General features: G+C 34.8%; 3 protein-coding genes and 1 non-coding gene across 6 annotated transcripts; 3 read left to right on the forward strand and 1 right to left on the reverse strand.

Annotated features, from left to right (window-relative positions):
- The first annotated feature begins 912 nt into the window (after positions 1-912).
- On the forward strand, positions 913-6216 carry LOC121250797 (ribosomal RNA-processing protein 8). 2 transcript variants are annotated; one of them, XM_041150018.1, is made up of 10 exons: positions 913-1001; positions 3115-3369; positions 3499-3560; positions 3721-3772; positions 4531-4645; positions 4781-4875; positions 5368-5474; positions 5559-5673; positions 5768-5812; positions 5922-6216. In XM_041150018.1, exons 2-10 carry the CDS (start codon positions 3163-3165, stop codon positions 5991-5993), a joined length of 870 nt encoding a protein of 289 aa, XP_041005952.1. In that variant the 5' UTR covers positions 913-1001; positions 3115-3162; the 3' UTR covers positions 5994-6216. The 2 variants fall into 2 exon arrangements, with proteins under 2 accessions (XP_041005952.1, XP_041005950.1); XM_041150016.1 differs by lacking the exon at positions 913-1001 and having other exon boundaries at positions 3064-3369.
- A 1247-nt stretch (positions 6217-7463) lies between these two features.
- Positions 7464-12223, forward strand: LOC121250305 (serine/threonine-protein kinase STY13-like). Its single transcript, XM_041149404.1, has 6 exons — positions 7464-8309; positions 8609-8741; positions 8914-9109; positions 10454-10578; positions 10670-10828; positions 11553-12223. The coding sequence occupies exons 1-6, from the start codon at positions 8179-8181 to the stop codon at positions 11865-11867; spliced, it is 1059 nt and encodes a 352-aa protein (XP_041005338.1). The 5' UTR covers positions 7464-8178; the 3' UTR covers positions 11868-12223.
- A 559-nt stretch (positions 12224-12782) lies between these two features.
- Positions 12783-12854, reverse strand: TRNAD-GUC. Its single transcript has one exon. It is a non-coding gene; the product is annotated as a tRNA-Asp (tRNA).
- A 634-nt stretch (positions 12855-13488) lies between these two features.
- On the forward strand, positions 13489-17813 carry LOC121250304 (SUPPRESSOR OF GAMMA RESPONSE 1-like). 2 transcript variants are annotated; one of them, XM_041149403.1, is made up of 6 exons: positions 13489-13932; positions 14936-15091; positions 15265-15451; positions 16050-16546; positions 16760-17074; positions 17161-17813. In XM_041149403.1, the coding sequence occupies exons 2-6, from the start codon at positions 14969-14971 to the stop codon at positions 17212-17214; spliced, it is 1176 nt and encodes a 391-aa protein (XP_041005337.1). In that variant the 5' UTR covers positions 13489-13932; positions 14936-14968; the 3' UTR covers positions 17215-17813. The 2 variants fall into 2 exon arrangements, with proteins under 2 accessions (XP_041005337.1, XP_041005336.1); XM_041149402.1 differs by having other exon boundaries at positions 14959-15091.
- The last annotated feature ends 3431 nt before the right edge of the window (positions 17814-21244 follow it).

Below are 21244 nucleotides of genomic sequence, written 5' to 3' on the forward strand. Positions count from 1 at the left end.
AAATCGGTTCTTATTCTATGCAAATCAGCTAGATCTGATCCGATCCGATCTCGATTTCATCATGATTTCTGATATCGGACCGGACAGGACTGCCCGGTTAGAAAAAAATTTATATGAAAATTTATATTTTATATATAATATATAATTATATATCAAATAATTATATATTATAATTTAAAAATTATAACATAAAATGTTAATCTTAAATATGAACATTTGTGATTTGTTTGATCATATGTTATTAATATAATCATATATAAGATAATGTTATTATAATTTATAAAATAAATATTTAATTTTAAAAATAAAAATTTAATTGATCATATGCTTTAAACATAAAATATATATATTAAATTATTAATAACATTTTATATATAGCTGCACTAATATATAACTAATACTAATATATTATATATATCTAAATAATCACTATACTAAATAATCACTTATAAAATAATGATATACTAATACTAAAACTAAATTATTATACTAATACGATCACTATAATAAATTACTATACTAATGCTATCACTATAATACTATCAATAATATAGTTATAATAAATTAAACTCACTATAACATTTAACAAATACTAATATAACTATTAACTATGTATTAAATGTATTACAAATATATATAAATTGTAATTATCAATTTTCCAAACCATCAAATTTTGTCTTTAATGATCATTTTTTTGAAAAAAAAAGAGCACAACAATTGAAAGTTTCAAAGGAAACGGCGCCGTTTCCTCTCACAATTCCAGTTTATACTGCTACAACAATTTCAAACGGCGCCCCTCTCCTCAGTCCTCACTCTCGTCTCCCGTCTCCGCCTCTCTAGTCTCCCTCTCGTCTCCGTCTCTCTACCTCACTCTCCGTCTCTCTACCTCTCCTCTCCGGCCATCGCACATACCGTGAGCTCACGGAATCCCTGACGTCTTCGAACCTCCCCTCACGGACTTACGGCCTTACCTCACGTCTCTCTGTCTTCGATTCCTCACGGTAATTTTTCTCCATTATTTTTTTCATTTCACTTATTTAAGTTATATGAAATTAATTCAAGTTATATGAATCATTAGGGTTTTGTGATTGTGTTATTAGGGTTTTGTGATTGTGATTGTGAAATTACCTGAAAGTTCAGTTTAAGCATCTGTAATTCACCCCCCCCCCCCCAATATGCGTGGACTCGAGTCCGCAAGTTGCCAATGGCTAGAAGTCTGTGTTTGTGTATATGGATTAACTTTTTTGAATTTATATGTGTTTTTGTGTGTGTCTTTGTGTGTCTGTGTGTGTTTGTTTATATGTATATGTGTGTGTGTGTGTGTGTCAGTGTATTGGAACATTTGAAACTTCCGAAGATAACTGAACATTTGAATTTATATGTGTTTGTATGTGTCAGTATATATGTCTGTGTGTGTGTGTTTGATAGTTTGTGTATATGGATTGCATTGTAAAACAGATTGTGTGTTTTATATGTGTGTTTGATAGTTTGTGTATATGGATTTTTTTAGTAAAAAACTGGAAAACCGGACCAGATCAGAAACCGGAGATATCGGTTTAGGAGGGTAACCGGTGCGGAATCGGTTTTGAAAAATGCAAAACCGGTACATACCGGTTCAGTCCTAAATTTTGTCCAAAACCAGACCGGACTAGACCGGTTACACGTCTAATTGTCACCTCCATCCTCAATAATTCTTGGATCTCTGTTTTTTGATATTCTGTTCAGCATGAATCTAACTCGGAGCATGCTCTCTTTATACATGAAAGCTGAAAAGGGGTCATTTTTATTGACTGCTTCGTCACCTTCATTGTCGATGAGCTACACAAAAATGGTCCTGCTCTGAGGCATAACATCAATGGTTTTTTTTCCAATGTTTTTTCCCCTCATTTCAATTTCTTTGAAACAGACAATAATACTTGTCCTCAGTTCTAACCCATTTCATAGAATTAAGAAAAATTTATTTATAAGTCCATGTGGATAATACATCAAATAAAATGTTTATACAACATAATTTAATTTATAAGATAAATTTTAAAATTTGAGATGGTGTGGATGATGTGCTGCACACTGACCTAAGAATAGAATAAGAAAAATTCTATTTGAAAACCAGTATACAAAGCCCACTATTGGCCAAACCACCTGGGCACTAGGTCCAATGTGAGTAGGATCACTTAACCATGCTTCATAATTGGAAAAATGAGCACCGTGGAAATACATGCCACTCAGCCAAAGAAAGATGATGGAAAGTGGTCCGAAATGGGCACTAAATACTTTTCGAGATATCTCCTCCAAATCACTAGTATGGCTATCAAAATTGTGAGCATCAACATGTAGGTTCCAAATCCAAGTAGTAGTATCAGGCCCTTTAGCTATTGTTCTTGAGAAATGACCGGGTCTGGCCCATTGCTCGAAAGAAGTTTTGATGGGATCCCTTCTTTCTAATGGGTTTCGAATATAAAAATCATTTATTGGTACATAACCTGACCAAGGTAAATCCATGAACTCAATTCAGTTATTCTTTCCTAGTCTTAATAACCGTCTGAACCCCCTCTATTTTATTGACATGAAAAGACTTAATTTGTTAGAAAAATTTAAAATTAAAATCTCTTATAAATTAAGTCTTGACATGTCAATAAAATGACGGGTGTGGTTTCCAAGGAGAAGAATTCATAGAATAAACAAGTTATATTCTTCATTAAATTTGTATCAAATTTCCAAAGTTGTAACAACAATTGTCAATTTTAAATGTGGGATGTGAAATTCGAGTTGTTCTAATTGAGGGAAATTATTACTCCTACTTAAAACAGGCCCTTGGATTTAGCTTAAAAATGAAACAGGGCCTTGGAACTACTAAGCATGATTTTCTTGTTTCCCTTGCACCCTCCTAGTCGAGGTTTTTTTGTAGATACTTGGCTAGGCCTATTCTTGGAGTAATATACCTTATTTACTTATTAAAAAAAAAAAAAACTACTAAGCTAGAAAATTAGGCCCAACTGGCTCAGCCACGTCTTCTGTATGAAAAGAGCCCTAGGCCCAAAACTAAGATTTGGTTTTATTTTGTTTTGTTTTGTTTCTGGCCGAATCTCTTGAACTTCTCTGAACTCCGTGAACTAGCTCACTGAACTTCAAAGAAACTAGTTTGAGTTGTTGGAAACAAAAGCAATGGAGAAGAAACCGAGCAGCAAGCGAAAGAGGGCGAAACGCCTGAAGTCTCAGAACAAGAAGCTTCGTCATGAGAAGGACGATTCTGCGGCAGTTGAAGAAGTCGATGAACGTCAAGAGGAAGGAAAAGAAGAACCTTCTGCTTCTGCTTTTGCTAAGCGTACAAAATCGCAGGGCTTCTCTAAGTCCTCTACTTTTCTCGATAAGGTAAATTTATTATTGTATTTATTAATTTTTGAACTCATCGATAGCCTTTTAGTTCTAAAAAACTTTACTTTTTAATCATTTTTGTTACTGCGCTAGCGAGTAAGTGTGGCGTTATTATTGAATTGACAGATGAAAGCGAGGTTATCAGGAGGGCATTTCAGGATGATTAACGAGAAGCTATACACTTGCACGTAAATCATCAACTCTGCAATTTATTTTGTTGTCGGACGATTTGAGTTTCTAATATGCACGTCTTAATTTAGCAATAATTATCATTCTAGGACAGTCAATTTTGCTTACAAGGAAAAATTCCATTCTTTTAGTCTAGCCGTTTCTTCTTTTCTTTTACAGTGGCAAAGAAGCGCTTGATTATTTCAAAGAGGACCCGGCATTATTTAATGTGGTTAGTTTTGTTCCTTCTATTCTGTTCCAAATGATAGGTGCTATCCTTGTATACTTCCTGTCTACTTGGGCTTTGCATATTTACTCGATCAATAAAATCTTACTTTACCTACAAAAAAAATTTGGTTTCAAATGAAGCAATGTTTTCAGGGAATATGTGAAGCATAGGAGCATTTAGTTGCAGAAAGATATCAAAATATAGAGTATTGGGTTAAATATGATCAGCATTGGTGATTGTAATATCACAATAAGTTTTACATATACATCCTTGCCAATGATTATTCATGTCATGAATTAGAAAATCATTTGTTTGGAAACCCTTTAAGCTTTTACATAATGTTTGTGACAATACTGAATGATACAACCGTTCTTAGGACATTTCACTGTTTTATACATGACGATCGGGTCCAAACACACTTAATCAGGATAGTTCGTATTTCACAGTGCTTTTGAGTATTTCCTGCAGATTAGGTTGGTTGCTCAAACCTGTGTCCTATGAATCTTAAGTTAATGAGAATCCAAATCAAACCCAGATGCAGGCTTGGAAACTTTAGTTCTTTAGGGATGGAGAAATGAATAGGTGTCTAAGACAAGTTTCTTTCCTTTAATAAGCTTTCTCTATAGTACTATTTTATCTTTCCATTCTAGTTTCTCTGTTTCCTCTACAAAAAATGGAGCATAGAAGACATTTTCAAATAAATTTGTTTTGATTTATCTTATGAAGTTGTGTCTAAACTCATGTCTTACTTATCTGGTTAGTATCATGCAGGATATCAAGAGCAAATGTCACATTGGCCAGAACAGCCGGTTAATATAATTATAAAGTGGCTAAAGAATGGCAGCCCTTTTTTGGTTGTAGCTGATTTTGGCTGTGGTGAGAGTTCACTGAACTCTTATTTGTATTTCTAACCATTGCAATGGAATCAACTGAATGTGTGTGTAGGTTGCAATCATGTGTCTAATGCTTGCTAATGTGTTCTTTTGACTATTACTTTGCTGTGTTTATCAGGAGATGCACGCCTTGCTAAAAATGTAGAGAATAAAGTATTCTCCCTTGATCTTGTTTCAAATGATCCTTCAGTAATTGCTTGTGACATGTCCAAGGTATGTGATTTCATTTTACTTTTTGAAAGTTAAAAAACATGTCATTTCATTTGACTATGCAACTATTCTGTGGATGAATATATATATATATATATATATTACTTATAAAAAAAATATTCATTGTAGGTTGTATCTCTGTTATGATAAAATTGTCTAGTTTTTTTTTAATCTTCAAAAACAACTGAGCGACTTACATCCCATAAAATAAGAGAATTGAGTTATGTTTCCCTTATGTTTATGTATGTGATCTTTATATTATGCATCTAATAGTTTGATGCAAATGCTTTTGTTGACATAGTATGCCAAGATATTGGTGACTGCGCACTACTGTGAGTTTGATAAGATTTCCAGACCTTATTGCTTTTTATCTTCCAGAATCTCAATTAGGAAACCAAATGAATAATCTAGAATTGCGAGATTTTGTTTCAGAACGTTTATAGACAAGTTGCTAGAGGCCCTCACTTTTCAAGCAATTTGTGTACTTATTGGCAGACACCTCTTGATACTTCAGTCATCGATGTTGCTGTGTTCTGCCTTTCACTCATGGGGACCAACTTTGCAAGTTACCTCAAGGAAGCACACAGAGTCCTTAAGCCAGGGTTTGCACCCATTTTGGTCCAAAGCTTTCACATCACATGATTCGTCTTTTTGCTAATTTTCTCACATATCCTGGATATTTGCAGTGGCTGGCTTTTGATAGCTGAAGTAAAGAGCAGGTTTGATCCAAACACCGGAGGAGCAGATCCAAAAAAATTCTCAAAAGCAGTTTGTGAGCTAGGATTTACCTCCGAGTTAAAGGTCTATTGGTGTTGGTTTTATGTATTTCCTTTATAAGATTGATACTTGTGATAAAATTTATATTCTCTGTTCTAGCTGACAAGTTTGTTTGCAGGATTTCTCGAACAAGATGTTCATTTTATTATACTTCAAGAAGAAGGTACCCGTCTTCTTGTTATGGTCCTTCAATTTATGTAACCAATATATCCGCTTGGGAGCAATAAAAAGGTTTATGTTCATTACCAATTTATTCATTGTTCGTGCTGTAGGATAAGCAAAATCCCAACAGGAAGGAAATCGAGTGGCCTGAGCTGAAACCTTGTTTGTACAAGCGCCGCTGACACCAAAGGCATGTATGTGTTTTCGTTTTATTGCCATCCAGGACAAACTGAGAAGGGTATATTGTAAGATACTAGGCTCAAGTGCCAAATTTTATGAATTATTTACTCATTTTTTCTTCTAGAAAGGAAATTTTATTCTCTTTCGATGCATTTATGTGATTTTAGGAAAACATTGGTGCAAGGAACAATGATGAATTTACGCATTATACGATGGTTAAATCAAGCTATGGTGTCTGTCATGTGGAATATATAACATGCTTAAGGAAACACATAAAACAAAGATGAACGGTGTTAGAACCAAATGGATTGCGCATTATATATCATTTCATTGACACATGCATGCTCTCTCCTCTCTCTCTCTCCTCTCTCTCGAGCCCAACGGGGACGCGAGGCCTTTAACTCAAGAACAAGTTCGGATCAGGCTGCGGCTTATAAAGTCAAAAGTATGGCAAGTGCTTGTCTTTTTCTTCTTCGCAGTCCTTTATTTTTTCCCCCTTAGAAATAAAAGTTTGAACCGACTGAAGTGTGGAAGATCGGTCGGCTTAGAGTCAAACGCAGGAGCCTCAACCCCCACCGACTGCCTTCTCAGAAAAGTCCAATAGCGAAGGGTGCAACAAACCCAAAAGAAAACAAGGACCCTTTTATTTTATTTATTTTATTATTTTTTTAATTTTTTTATCCAAAACAAAAAAAGTCCAATCCTTAAATTATTCTATTTGAGTGTAAAAAATATGCAAAAATGACGGTACGTAACACAGCACATAATAAATTAATTAACTAAATGAGAACATCTAAAATTACCAAAGCAATTTGACCAACTCAGTGAAACCTGTCGGTGCCCCCAAGTCAAACGCATTTTTCCTCCCACGAGTTGCATGTAAAATTACTCAAATATGCAAGTATTGGAGGTTGTTAACCGTGACGATTCACAATAATGAGGGCCAACGACGGTCTTGCGGGACAAAGGAATTGAGATCTAACGACGACTTAATGATTAAATAAAACTCGTTATAACAAATGAGAATGCTATGAGAACTCTCGAAAATTAGGCGCCTATGTAAAATTTCTAATTTTTTATTTTTTACAATTCTTTTTTAAGTTGAGGCTAATTATATAAAATTTAAATTCCATTTAAAAACAAAATTAATAGTTTTGAAAAATTGGCACTATCAACATTCATTAATTGTCAAAATAGTATTTGAATTTGTTGAATATTTTATTTTATCCTCTTCTGCTTATAAATTCACAAAAATATGTTATAAAAATAAACTTATAAGTTAACATATATTTTTTTTAAAATTACTCAATATATTACATTATATTTTATAATATTTTTTTATAATTTAACGTATTACATCAAATTATATTAATTTATAAATTTATTTTTATAAAATTAATACGATACCCTTATGTTTGGGTCAATAATGTATACTTTACTATTATATACAGTATAATCCAATAAAGAATGTTATAATCATCTCATTTTTACGTGTGATCAAGATTTTCCTTTTGTTCCCTCTCTCTCTGTTTATTTATTTATCTATTGTTACTAAAATAGAAGTCCACTGTTCTCTGACGCCGACCCAACTCCTTCCGCTGCTTTATCAGCAGATACAGATAAAGCACAGAGCCAATTCAATACGCGGAGAAGATTTTGTTAGTCATAACCAACGCCATATCTCCTTCTGGGTCCTTGAGTTTCATGCTCAACCTCATTTCTCCATTAAGCCTTCTTTATGTGCTTTGCCATTTTGCTTATTTTCCCTATACAAACTTTTTCCTGCTCTGTTCCTGACCGAACTTGTTGGGGTCTCTGATTTCGTTTTTAATATCCCATTTTCCTATTGGGGTCTCTGATTGTGTTGGGGTCTCTGACATATTTTTAACTCTGGGGCCGTTGGTGGGTGCCTTAGAACCATGTGGGGCTTTATTCTTTGTCTCCTATGCAAAGGCACACGTTGAATTGTTTTTGGATCTGCGAGCGTGATCTTGGGATGGGTCTGTCTTAGAAGCCCTGCCACTGGTACTGAACCGAGCATGTCCTATAGTTCTCTCTTTTAAGTTTTGTTTTGTACCATCTTTTCTTCTTAATACTTGAGATGCGTGATGCACAAAAGGGTTTACTTTGGTTAGTCAGCTTATGCTAGCCAAGTTCCGGTTGTAGAGAGAGGGAGAGAAGAAAAAAATGGGGTCTGGCAATGGAATTTACTCGGTGGGGGAGTTCAGTTTGGATGCAAAGTGGCTGGTCGATCCTAAGCAACTTCTTGTTGGGCCTAAGATTGGAGAGGGTGTGCATGCAAAAGTTTACAAGGGACAGTAAGTCAACTGTGCTCTATGTTTTTGTCTATCCGGATTCTTATCTCTTAATCATTTACTTCGGAATTAGGTTTACCTTTTGGTGGGACTGAGAGTTTCCAAATTTTTTCGGTGCTGTTGTGCCTGCTAAAGTTTCGGCCTTGGCCTTTCAAAATGGCGATATATGTTTCCTAGCTCATCTTTATAAAGTCTTTAGTTATTGCCTTAGTGGATTAGATGATTTAACCAGTGGTGTATTGTTATGTGCAGTTATTTCAATCTTTAATTTGCTGGAATTTTTTTTTTTTTTTTTTTGGTAGATATAAAAGTCAACCAGTTGCTATTAAAGTTGTCCAAAGAGGGGAGAGTCCGGAACAAATTGCCAAGAGAGAAGCGCGGTTTGCCAGGGAGGTTGCAATGTTATCCAGAGTTCAACACAAGAATCTAGTGAAGGTTGTTTGATAAGCATACAAGGGAATGATATTTCCATTATTTTAAGTGTATGAAACTATTTATCTGGATTTGAAATTTGGCGATTTGGACTATCAACGAATTGTTGGTGGTCATATCTTGTATGAAAACATTGAAGTCGGCCTAAGAAGGTTGTCTCTCTGTGTATTGCCAGTTTATTGGCGCGTGCAAGGAACCTGTCATGGTGATAGTCACTGAGCTTCTATTGGGTGGGACATTGCGTAAGTACTTGCTGAACATGCGGCCAAGGTGCTTGGATATGCATGTGGTGGTTGGGTTTGCACTTGATATTTCTCGTGCAATGGAATGCTTACACTCCCATGGGATCATCCACCGGGATCTGAAACCCGGTATGCTTTCTTTTTTCTTTTTTTTTTTATTTTTTCTTTTTTTTATTTTTTTTTTTATTTTTTTTATTTTTTTTTTAAACAAGTGAGAAGAAACCTGGTATGCTTATTTTACTGTGTTGGCAGTTAAGCATGCCAGCTACATTTTTATGTGTTTTTTAGTTTATATTGTTTCCACATGTGGTCTTACCTTGATATAAAAGATAGGAATGAAATGTTTGAATGGCAGGAAGCACTTCAAGTCTATACCAATTCATTTATAGTTCAGTTTTATCAGAAGGGTTCACAATGGCGTTGCATGACATGTATAATGTCTTGCCCTTGCCATTTGCATCTCCATTTTCACCAGGTCATTAGTTGTGGTTGAAACTCGTGCTTTTTAATTACTGACAATATAGAAGAGTGAGTCTCAGGACACTTGTTTCAAGCAGGATAATTTTTCCTTTGTATTTTTTACTCATTTTAACATTTTAGCAAGCAACTTAAAGTAGTGGAGCATCCACTACCCGTTTCATCTCTTCTTGTGCCTATGGATGAGGGATGTGATGTTTCTTTGCATGTACGGGGCAATGAGTTGCTAAATTTTGCTCCTGTAATAGGGAAAAGCCTCCAATTCTGTCAAATGATCTGGTCTCCACTGGCTCTTCCACCTATAGTTTATTAAAGGGGGCAAAAAGGAAAAAAGGACAAAGAAGAACGGAAAAGGAAAAACAAGGAAGTTAAGATAGTACATTGTTCAAATCAAATTACAAAGATATGCTTGAAGGTCTCCAATTTCCATAAATTTGCAGAAAAAAACTAACAAATCAAAGCAATGTTATTCTTGGTAGTGTTTACATTGCATTAGATAATAGATATCCTGTGATAGGCATGGTTGTACATGAAGAAACTGGCTGACTCTTCTAGTGTGATCTTATGGCATATGAAAATGTGTATGTTTGAATAGCTTCAGAAGGTAGATGCAAAATTTGGTTTGGATTTTGATATCTGTTGGGAGGCTTCTCAGTGTATGGGAGAAGAATGTTAAAGATCATTGAAGGCATTGCTTTGTGTTTGTCCTAGTTTGCATTTCCTTGACTGTTGTTGGACCTCACCTCTTAATTTCTTTGGTGTGCTGTTTCTTAAGAGAAGGTTTCATGCTGTCTAGTTGGTTTAGGATCCCATTGTTTCTGTCAAATTCAATTTATAGTAGTTCCATCTTCATAAATCAGGTGTATCTGCTTCCTGATGAATCTTTTTTTTTTTTTATAGGAAATCAAGAAATTTTATTCATAGAAATAGGCAAAGCCCTGATGAATCTAGGATTAAGCAAAATTCTGATGACTTCATTTCCTTTCCCTTTCACAGAAAACTTGATGTTGACTGCCGACCATAAAACAGTTAAACTTGCAGATTTTGGTTTAGCTAGAGAAGAGTCATTAATAGAGATGATGACTGCTGAAACAGGGACATATCGTTGGATGGCTCCAGAGGTACTCAAAATGCTCAAATATTTTTAGTGTATTTTGTTTGACCAGTGGGTGTTTTAAATTACTAATGATTCACCTTATGATTTGGTTACAGCTTTACAGCACAGTCACGCTAAGGCATGGAGATAAGAAGCATTACAATCACAAGGTGGACACCTACAGCTTCGCAATCGTGCTGTGGGAGCTCATCCACAATAGATTGCCTTTTGAAGGCATGTCAAATCTACAGGCAGCATATGCAGCCGCATTTAAGGTAGCTATACAAAGTGATATCGTCTTATGATATATCCAACATAGGTAGACTTTTTGAGTTTGTATTATCTTAATACAGAATAAGTTTAGATGGAAACTTTAATGACATCTAGTTTATTATTCACATCTCACTTTTTAAGATCATAGGAAGGGGAAGGTTAACAAAATTTTGATTGCTTTGGCAGCAATTCTTTTCCACTTTATCCATATTACAACGAGTGTGGGAAACTCATGTGTGATTTAGGAGAACTTTCATGCGATTTGATGAGCAACATTTTCTGCACCCACACAGGAACACTAACCAGTAGTTACCTAATAGCCTGACCATCTCGGTGAAGAACTCATGGAGAGAGAAACATCCCTAGCTGCTCTGCGGTGGGGAGGAAGAAGAAAATCTATGGATGGTTGCAAGACTAAATTGCTGAAAGTTGAACCATTCTTAAAACTTTACTGAGTGATCCTGTTCAAACTTTGACATCAATTAGAATATATGTGGAATTCGCATAACTGATACTTGAAGGGGTATTCTAATCTTTTAATGCCACATTAGAGTATGATGTGAGAACGATGGCCAAAAACATGATGAATGGCACTTCTCTTGTGATTATAGTTTTGAATATGCATTGTAAGCCACAAGGTCTCATATGGTCCCTTTGCTTATGTAAATGTCATTCATTTGTTGGAGCTTTGAAGTTATCACCATTCAAAAATACTTCTTGTTTCAGAATGTGAGGCCCAGTGCTGAAAACCTCCCTGAGGATCTGGCTCTGATCGTGACTTCATGTTGGAAAGAGGACCCTAATGCTCGGCCTAACTTCTGCCAAATAATACAGATGCTCTTGCGCTATCTCTCTATCATTTCACCTCCAGAGCCTGTAGTCCCTCCTCGGATATACGCGCCCGAGAATACTGTGTTTCCCCCAGAATCTCCGGGTACAAGTTCCTTAATGGCTGGGAGAGGTGACTCAGAGGAAACCCCAAATGCTAGCGTGGAAGACAAGCCTACAAGTTTTTTCAGTTGCTTTAGACAGTGTTACTGATCCCAAGTAGTTGTTAAGCAATCTCAATAAGCTGTATCGGAAATATTACAAGATCCTGCATCATACTTCATAAAGGAAACGTTACTTTTGCTCAAAATTAGTCAGTTTAGTTGACATTAGAGGACTCAGTCAGTCGTCGGAGCCGATGCCACAGTCAAAACTTTCTTACTCCATCCACATCGATTTCAGTTTGATTCTACTGATTTTTGGAGTAGGGGTTGCTGAGATGTAGTCTTGTTATGAAATAAGGTCCCATCCAAAGGCCTTTTACTCCTACTTGTATGCAAGAAATCTTCTGGAGTATGTATTGACTGTTAACATTCAGGTAGTAATGATATATGTATGATATTTAGTAATTGTACAAACTGCGTTCCCAAAGCCATAGACACAAATTATGTTGGACTAAAATTCTGAGGTGGCAACGACATAATTAAGTATTAACCCCAATGACGAAGAACCCTGCCATTTGGCCAATCTTTAGTTACTAGTTTGTATTCAAAGATGAGATAATTTTAGATAAAAAATTAAAGTTGAAAAAAATATTATTAGAATATTATTTTTTAATATTATTATTGTTTTGAGATTTAAAAAAAATGAATTGTTTATTATATTTTGTACGAAAATTTAGGCCTTGTTTGTTTTCGAAAAACATCTCATCTCACCTCATCATTACAACTTTTTCAAATCTCCACACAAAATAAAATAAACAATTCAACTTTTTCAAATTTCAAAATAAAAATAATATTAAAAAATATATTCTAACATTATTTTATTTAAATTTTTAACTTTAATCTCATCTCATCTCATCTCTGAAAACAAACGAGCCCTTAAAAAAATTATAATGATGAGATAAAATATTTTCTAAATCCAAATGAGACCTTAGTCGAAAACAACAAAATAAAGGAAAAGAATGTTCGCCGTTGCCGGGGATCGAACCCGGGTCACCCGCGTGACAGGCGGGAATACTCACCACTATACTACAACGACTGGTTGAGAATGGTGCCTTTTAAGTAAAGATTTGTTTCTAAAAAAAAGAGAATCTCAATCAGTGCCGTGTCATTACCGCGTAAAGAACAGTAAAATGATCGAGCGATAGAAAAGATTCTCCCTCTGGACCCACGATCCTTTTTTTGGGATGAAATTATGCTGCAATATATGGATAATAATGGACGTGTTGAGTTTCATATATCCATATTTTTTGAATATTTATAAAAATAAAAAATAATATTTATAATTTTATGATGGATAAATACACTCATTCTCTTTCAAAAATGAGTGCGCAGAAATTAATTCTTGTGGATGTGACTAAAGTTTGCTTTAATTATAGTTGTATTGATACAAGCTTTTGTGTGATTTGGACAGACGATATCAAAGTCAAGCATCGTAAAGTGGAAGAGATTCTGTTACGTTTCCTTTGGTTAACAGAGGAAATGAGATATTTTATTAAAAATTAAATAAAATGTTATTATAATATTATTTTTATTTTAAAATTTAAAAAAATTAAACTATTTATTATATTTTATATAAAATTTTAAAAAAATTATAATAATTATATAAAATAATTTAATTTAATTTTATATAGCCAAACCATCTCTTTTTTAATTACTCTATTTTAGCGAAGTGGCAGGAAAGGTAACAGGAACTAAAGCGAGTTCACTTTCATAGTCTTTGACTCTTTGGCTTGGGGAGCAAGGTAGTCATGTCCGCACCACCGAAATTTGACACTCTTCCCGATATGTTCTCGAGGCCCCAACTTCTCGACATTCTTCGACAAGTTCCTCTGTTTTGCGCCGAAGCAATAGCCTCGGATCCAGGTTCGGTCAACGGTTGGCCATGCCACTGTCATGCGACGTTGAAGAAAGAAAATCACGGTTCGGGTCTTTGTTTTAGGAAGGATTCCCAACCTGAACCTCTCGTAGTCGAAACAGCTACAAAGCTGTGTTTTGCCTCTCATTCATGCGCAACCTTAAAAACACAAGCACGCTGAACTGAAAAGGTTCTTTACTCGCTCTCTCCGGTTTATGCTTTGGTTCAGCATCGTCTACTTCTCATAGAATATGGCGAGGTAAGCTTCAAATATTAACGAAGTAAATTAAGAAAGAAGAAAATAGGTTCCACGAATATGAAGAGTTTAGTATATTTTTTGGGGGCACTTTTCAGTTTATATTTTTGTTTGGGGTATGCCCTGACTACGTACAAATCGGTCTTCTTTTCTTTCTTCTTCTTCTTCTTCTTCATTTGTTTGTTTACGATTTTAAATTATAGCTTCTGTGCTTTATCCGGATGCTCTTCCTCTTATTATAATTTTAATCTTTTTGTTGTTTTGTTCACAATAAGTAATGCGTTTTTGGATGAATGAAACTCTACGGGGTGGTAGATTCTGACTCGAGAGAACCCATGTCAGATGAGATTCTCAAGCTAGATTTCTATCTTCTGAGAGTTTCCCCATTTGGGAAAATGCTGATGTGAAGGGTGTGGCATATTAAAGTTTGTGTCTTGTGGTTGGAGCAAACGTTAAAGTCTCTTTCTTTCAGTCAATATTTTGATGACTAAACGGATATTTGGATTAATTTGAAAACCCATTTCCAGTCTTCTTGTCTGCCCTCCTCTAGCTGGAGCCTTGTCATGGGTGCCGATATCTGAACTCTCGTCAATGTGGTGATTATTGGAGTGTTCTGGATGATGATGAGGGACCACTTGTAGATGAAGGATCGTTAGAAGTATTGGTTATGCTTGTATATTTGAAGAAGTATATCTATAATAAATCTTCTCAAGGAAAGCTGACTTCAAGAATTGCTGTTCTTTACTTGGACCCTTTTCACTGAAAGTGCACATCTTTTATAGCTTGTTTTGGATATCCATCTCATGCACTACTGCAATGATATTCCGCCATAACGGGTGAATACTGATTGTTTATTCATGCACATGCGTGCTTCTCTCTTTTGTTGCTTATTCTTTAAAAATCTTTTCTTCAAGCCTTTTTAAATATTGAACTTTTAGCATATTGTTGCTAATTATTCCTCTGCTTACAGCTATGAGATGTCTCTGTCTCTTCATCAAACTCTAAGTTTATAGCATATCATTCCTGCAGGACTTGGCTAATGAACAGCAGAGGATTGGCAACAAAAGTGAGAAATGCTACGTGTTCTCCTGCTTATCAAATTAAAGACTGCGGAGCAAATCGTGAATGCCCAAAATGCCATTATTGTATTGACAACAGTGATGTAAGTTGGAAAACATTCTTTGGATTTCACACAATCACCTTACCGTAAAATTTCACTATATCTGCACAGAAGTCTGGCTTTAATGGAGACTGCATTTATGGTATTTTTTGGCATCATTTTAATTGTCTAGTTGTAGACTCTGTATTGTTGACATCATTGCCTCTCCTGTGCAGGTATCTCCTGAATGGCCTGGCCTGCCTCTTGGTGTGAAGTTTGATCCTTCAGATACAGAGCTCTTAGAACATTTAGCGGCAAAGTGTGGTGTTGGAAACTCAAAGGAACACTTGTTTATTGATGAGTTCATCCCAACACTTGAGGAGGAGCAAGGAATTTGCTACACCCATCCAGAAAATCTTCCAGGTGAGGGGAACTGACTTGTGAAATCTATAGTATATTTTAGTGTGTTGGCCAAATAATCTTCAAAATGGAGTCGGTAGACAAAATTAGATTAATATCTGAATAGAGGATAATTCTAAGGAAGGCTGCCGATTCTAGAGAAGGGGCAACCCAAGGCCTTGAAAATGAAAAGGAAAGTATAAAAGTGAAAGCAGGATAACTCTTGGCCTTGCTGAAACTTTTTGCCTCCAAGTAAAATTTTTAAGCATATGAACGTGATTTGAGTCCGAAGATACAGATATGGTTTTCAATTACTGATTCATTCTATAATTTTTATTTAGTTCCTGAATAAATCAATTCTCATTTCATGTCTTTTATCTTTTCTTTGTAGAATGGTCAAAATTAATGAAGTTAATGTGGCTGCTCCATTTAATCAGATTTTAGTATTGTCCCTATTCTCATTATTTTCTCTATCCAGATGGAAGTATAGTTTCAATTTGACCAAAAAATTTCTTACAGATAAACAAAAAGGACCAAAATTTGGACCAAATGCAACTCTAAGGGGCTGGGTGAATCGAACTATGGTCTAGATTGCTTTACTTTCTTTTTTTCTCCTTTTCAGGGGCTAAGAGAGATGGAAGCAGTGTCCATTTCTTTCACAGAACAATGAATGCATATGCTTCTGGTCATCGGAAACGCCGCAAGATCCATAGTCAACATAGTTTGAACAAGGAGCATGTCCGCTGGCACAAGACAGGTAAGACCAAACCTGTGATGGAAAATGGAGTGCAGAAGGGCTGTAAGAAGATCATGGTGCTGTATAAAGGTTCAAAGAAGGGGTCCAAGCCAGGTAAGTTCAATTGGGTGATGCATCAATATCATCTTGGGACTGAAGAAGAAGAGAAGGAAGGAGAATTTGTGGTCTCAAAAATTCTCTACCAACAGCCAAAGCAGACTGACAATAATGATGGCAGCCCGGTGGTTCAGGATTCTGAAATTATGACTCTACAAAATAGTCCTAGGACTCCAAAAGCAAACCCTCCCCATCCACCCCGCACTGGGAAATCTGTTCTGCTTGATGATTTTGATCACAGTAACATACTCCTGTCCCCTGCTCAGGTATGTGGCAATTTCTGTAATATCCTTGTCAGTTGTCCGATAAAATCACTCTACCCCATTAGTAAACTATTGGGGAGTGGCAGTGATGACCAAGGGATACAAAGGAAAAGAAAATGTTGTTGAAAGCAGAGAATATTATAGTAGCATTTGCTTGTGCTTCCCAAGATGCCTTAATGTATTTGACCCTCATTTCAGTTTATGTTTGTTAAACAGGAAGCAGAATATGGCTCTAAAGCATCTCGCACCCCTGCATCTGATATTCAGAGTAAGGACAAGATGGAGTACCCTGCATGGTTGGCAGGCGAATCTCAGGCCGTTGAGAACTCTGTTTTAAAATGCACGGATGATTCATTGCTATGCAAGGAGGTTTTCAATTCTTGTGCTGTAGATCATTCAAGCATGAATCACATCTCTTATACTGACTTTGTTAGCAACATAGATGAGGATAGTGGAATTAACAATGTGTCTCCTGGAATTGCTGACCTCGAGAACATAGAACTAGATACACCACCTGATTTCCCACTCGCTGTAAGCTTCACTTCCTTCCCTTTTTCCTCTGCTCTTTGAACCTTTCTGACATATTACTGAGACTCAACTCACATATATGTGTGCAGGATTTGCAGTTTAGTTCTCAAGACAGTATTCTCGGTTGGTTCGACCGGTTATGAGTGACATTCTGAAGGAAAGTGGGAATTACCGTGAATTCTCAGTTTTGTTCCATATGAGAGTTCTGATGTCACTATCCTCTTCTCTTTCTACATTTTCTTCTGAGGCAATGGCTGGACCTCATTTCTTTAAGGAAATTGGAGTTTTCCCATCTCCGCTGGGGCTCTTCGAACTCTGCTAGGCTTCAAGGCATTCAGGGCCATGAAGTTGGCAGACTCTTTCAGCTGTCTGGTATCAGATATCGATGCCTGGTTCAAGTTGAATTCCAAAGCATGCATATCATGTTCTGGCTCTATCTCGGCTTCTTCAAGCGTCAATGCACCATGTAGGTGCCTGGATTCGGTGATTCCTGCTATCTAGATGCTGTTCATGTTACTCCTAGGGGAGAAACATAAAGAGGCTTGTACGACAGATGTATTTGTTGTTTCTGTGGCTGTTAAAGATTGCCACTGGTTATGGCATTTGAGAAAGCATGGAAGTAGCAATTAAATACTTGGCATTAACATCTGCCGAAGATGTATTCCATGTAGGAAACATTGACATTTGCTGATGATGTATTGGAAGGAAAGTTTATTGCAATGATAATTATCGGTTTGTTTTCTATTTCTGTGCCTTTTTCTCAATTTTCATTGCATTTTCTATCTCCACTAGCTGACTATAGTATTCACATTCAGAAGCACCCTATATCATATTTTCTTAGGTGTCGTTTGGATTCGAAGATGAGTTGAGATGAATTGTGAATAGTAGTGAGATGGATTGTGAATAGTAGTGAGATTTGTGAGTTGAAGTTGATGAATAGTAATGAATAGTAGTGAAATGAGCTGAGATGAATTGAGATGAGTTACGAATATAAATCGGGCCTAAATCTTTTCCTAAGACGGTCGATTAGACAGACATACATATCTTGGATTGACACCAATGTTTGCTGCTGCAAGGACTCTTCAGAGTATGCTATTGATCTCTCCCTCTACTTTATCGCTCTATGAACCTTTCTTTACGTTCAAGTTTTGTAAATTACAAGTGAGTAGTGATAGAGTTGGGAGACAATTGACAATTCTTTTGTAGTTTTTTTCACAACTCACTTTTAAATGAATGTCATTTTTATAAATTAAGGATGTTTTTACAACCTTATTTTACAAAAAGATTCTGCATTTAAAATAAAGTTAAAAATAATTATAAAAAGAGAAGTGCTACAGTCACAAAAAAATTTTACAAAAATAAACATATAAATTGAATATAATACGTTAGATCTACTTTATAATAAAAATAATATTACGTTACATTTCTGTTTACAAAAATCAGCCCATTTGACAACGACAATGGGCCACTTTATAGCTTGCTTTTATAAATTTTATTCTATAGTTGTCTTTTGCTTTTTAGTTGGACTGCTCGTTGTAGCTAGTAATGGGCTTGAGCCCTTAAGAGGAATTTTATGATCATTGTTGTTTGTTGTTTGGGCCCAGTAAGGGTCTTCAGGTTTAAGTAACGAGCCTAGGGCTCTCGTTTGGTCTTCAATCAGAAAGAAATAGAATTTTTCTTATCTTTTTCTTCTTCTTTCCGAATTCTTTGAAAGTTTTCTCTCCCTCAAAGTGGAATATTTTATTTTTATTCACTATCAATCTATCGGGTTTGTTACATTTTAAAATTTAGCATATTATATAAATCACGACAGTTCGTAAATTTAATTTTGTGAATATCTTTTTGTAGTTTAAACATTTTCTTCATAAAAAAATTATATTTTTATGATCTTACCTTATTACTATAAGAAAATGATTTATACATAATATTTTTTATAATATTTTACATAATTATATTTTAAATGAATGATATTTTTATAAAATATCTTATAAAAATAATATCATTTAATAAAAATATTTTCATTTTATAATATTATTATACAATATATTATAATTATATATATATATATATTTAAAGTTGATGGTCTAGCTGGTTACTTTTCAAAAAATCATAGAGTGACGAATCTACAAGTGCCACCTATCCTATGAAGCATTGCTCGTCGGGTTTGTGGAACAAAATCTTCTTCCACAAAGTTGTGTCGTCGTCAAAGCCAAGTCAAGAAAGGAAAGTAACATGTTGGTACGGTTACTGCAAGTCTTGCCTTGCCCATCCAACCAGGTCAATTTGTCAAGCTGGACGGTGGACGATGGACACGGTCAGCTATGTACACGTGGCATAACACAGGGCCCACTCACGACAACGTACCAAAAAAATAGAAATTCTTAACCGATGCATAAACAAATATTTTTTTTTAGAAAAATGACGGTATCACCATTAGTTTTTACCGTTACTTTTTACGGTTGGAATTTTTTATTTTTTATTTTATTTAGTGATTAAAAAAATATTTTTTAATAATATTATAATTTTTTTATTTTTTTAAAAATATTATAAAATACATGTAAAAAAATATAATAAAAAAATAACACATAATGGTAGTTATGAGAGCTGGGAGCAGTGGACGTAGTGCCATACTTTTTTTTACAAATAGTAATTATCCAAATAGGTTATTAGAAAAGTATACAACAATCTCCTTTAATTTGTGAGAGGAGATGATATGTAAATAATAATGTAATAGTTTTTGAATAATAATAATGAAATGTTTGAATTAATTAATATATTTTATAGAATTTTGAGAAAAAAAGTATTAAAATTTTATTAAATTAAAATATTATTTTTAGTATGAGATTTGAAAAAATTAAATTATTTTTTATATTTTATTTAGAAGTTTAAAAATTTTGTAATGATTAGATAATGATTATATAAAAAATTAAAAGTTAAAAAATATTTACATTTATAATATTTAAATATTGAAATAAAAATAAGACTTTACTATCCGTCAGTGATCAACAATAATCAACATGTTCTAAAACGACCTGGTAGGTTGGTGCCGTCCCGAGCAGGCGAGCCTTTTTATCTCTCTTTCTTTTTCTTTTGTTTTATTTTCGTAGTCTTAACTGTCAACATCCTCTTGCAAGACTATCCTGTAACATTGACTTTACTGAGGCCAGATATCATATAAATTATGTAACCAAGATGGCTGGCCAGTAAGAAATCATATCAAAATGCTCAACTTTCTGGGTAATCCATGAAAACGCTTTCATGGGTTGTGATCGTACTCAGTCCATGCTTTCTATCGACAAAAAAAAAAAAAAAAGGTTAAATTAAGATTTATTCCAATATTTTTCCTTCTTTTTCATACTTTGGCTTGGATATTATTTCTTTAAAAATGCATTTGACATTACCCTGTTGAGGTAAAAAAGCAAACAAAGGAAAAAAAATTAAAAAATATATAAATAAAAACAAGTCAATATTGCCAAACGCCAATAGTTTGATTGGCATAATTCTCAACCTTCAAAATAGAGGTTTGTTGTTCGAAACTCTCTAAACAAAAAAAAATCAATATTGTTTAATGGAAAAGAGATAAGATATGGGTATGTTTGGAACACATTAGCTAATTTAGTATGTTATCTCAGTTGTAAAGATATCAGTAAGCTCAACTACCACATGCCCAGCTAAAGAACTTCTTTGTCAGAGTGAGTATCTGGCCAATGATCATGTCACATTACTCAAGCCGTTCATTTATTTTATTTTTGAGATAATTTATGGTTGTTGTTGGAAGATTGATGGTGAAAGGGGTGTAGCTTCTGGGGAAGGGTGGTTTCTGTTGAAAGATAAGCAGAAAAGGCATGGAATTTGTATAAATAATCTAAGTTCAGACACTTGGGCAATCTCATTCTCTGCCCTCCATATGCTGACTGCTAGACTTCAGACTTCAAACTTCAAAGAAGTATATAATATTATGATCAGAGGAAGGGTGTCGTCTCAGACAAGAAGATCCATAATAGTCTACTAATCTTAACTTTCTGCAAAAAGAATTCAGCTAGCCTTTGAAGGAGACAGAGAGAGTATTGAAAAGCCAAGAAAGTTCTAAGAAGAAGGAACGTGCTGTTATACGGTTGTTCAAACCAGAATGAGACTTTTCTTTTTTCTTTTTTTTTTTTTTTTTTTTGTAAT

Source organism: Juglans microcarpa x Juglans regia, chromosome 2D, assembly GCF_004785595.1.
Source record: "Juglans microcarpa x Juglans regia isolate MS1-56 chromosome 2D, Jm3101_v1.0, whole genome shotgun sequence".
NCBI lineage: Eukaryota > Viridiplantae > Streptophyta > Magnoliopsida > Fagales > Juglandaceae > Juglans > Juglans microcarpa x Juglans regia.

Coding starts and splice junctions, on each gene's coding strand:
- LOC121250305 (XM_041149404.1), top strand. CDS start 8,179: ATGGGGTCTGGCAATGGAATTTACTCGGTGGGGGAGTTCAGTTTGGAT. Junction 9,110..10,453: donor CCACCGGGATCTGAAACCCG/GTATGCTTTCTT, acceptor TCCCTTTCACAG/AAAACTTGATGTTGACTGCC. Junction 10,829..11,552: donor CATATGCAGCCGCATTTAAG/GTAGCTATACAA, acceptor TTCTTGTTTCAG/AATGTGAGGCCCAGTGCTGA.
- LOC121250304 (XM_041149402.1), top strand. Junction 15,452..16,049: donor CCATCCAGAAAATCTTCCAG/GTGAGGGGAACT, acceptor TCTCCTTTTCAG/GGGCTAAGAGAGATGGAAGC. Junction 16,547..16,759: donor TACTCCTGTCCCCTGCTCAG/GTATGTGGCAAT, acceptor TTTGTTAAACAG/GAAGCAGAATATGGCTCTAA.
- LOC121250797 (XM_041150018.1), top strand. CDS start 3,163: ATGGAGAAGAAACCGAGCAGCAAGCGAAAGAGGGCGAAACGCCTGAAG. Junction 4,646..4,780: donor TGTAGCTGATTTTGGCTGTG/GTGAGAGTTCAC, acceptor TGTGTTTATCAG/GAGATGCACGCCTTGCTAAA. Junction 5,475..5,558: donor CACAGAGTCCTTAAGCCAGG/GTTTGCACCCAT, acceptor GGATATTTGCAG/TGGCTGGCTTTTGATAGCTG.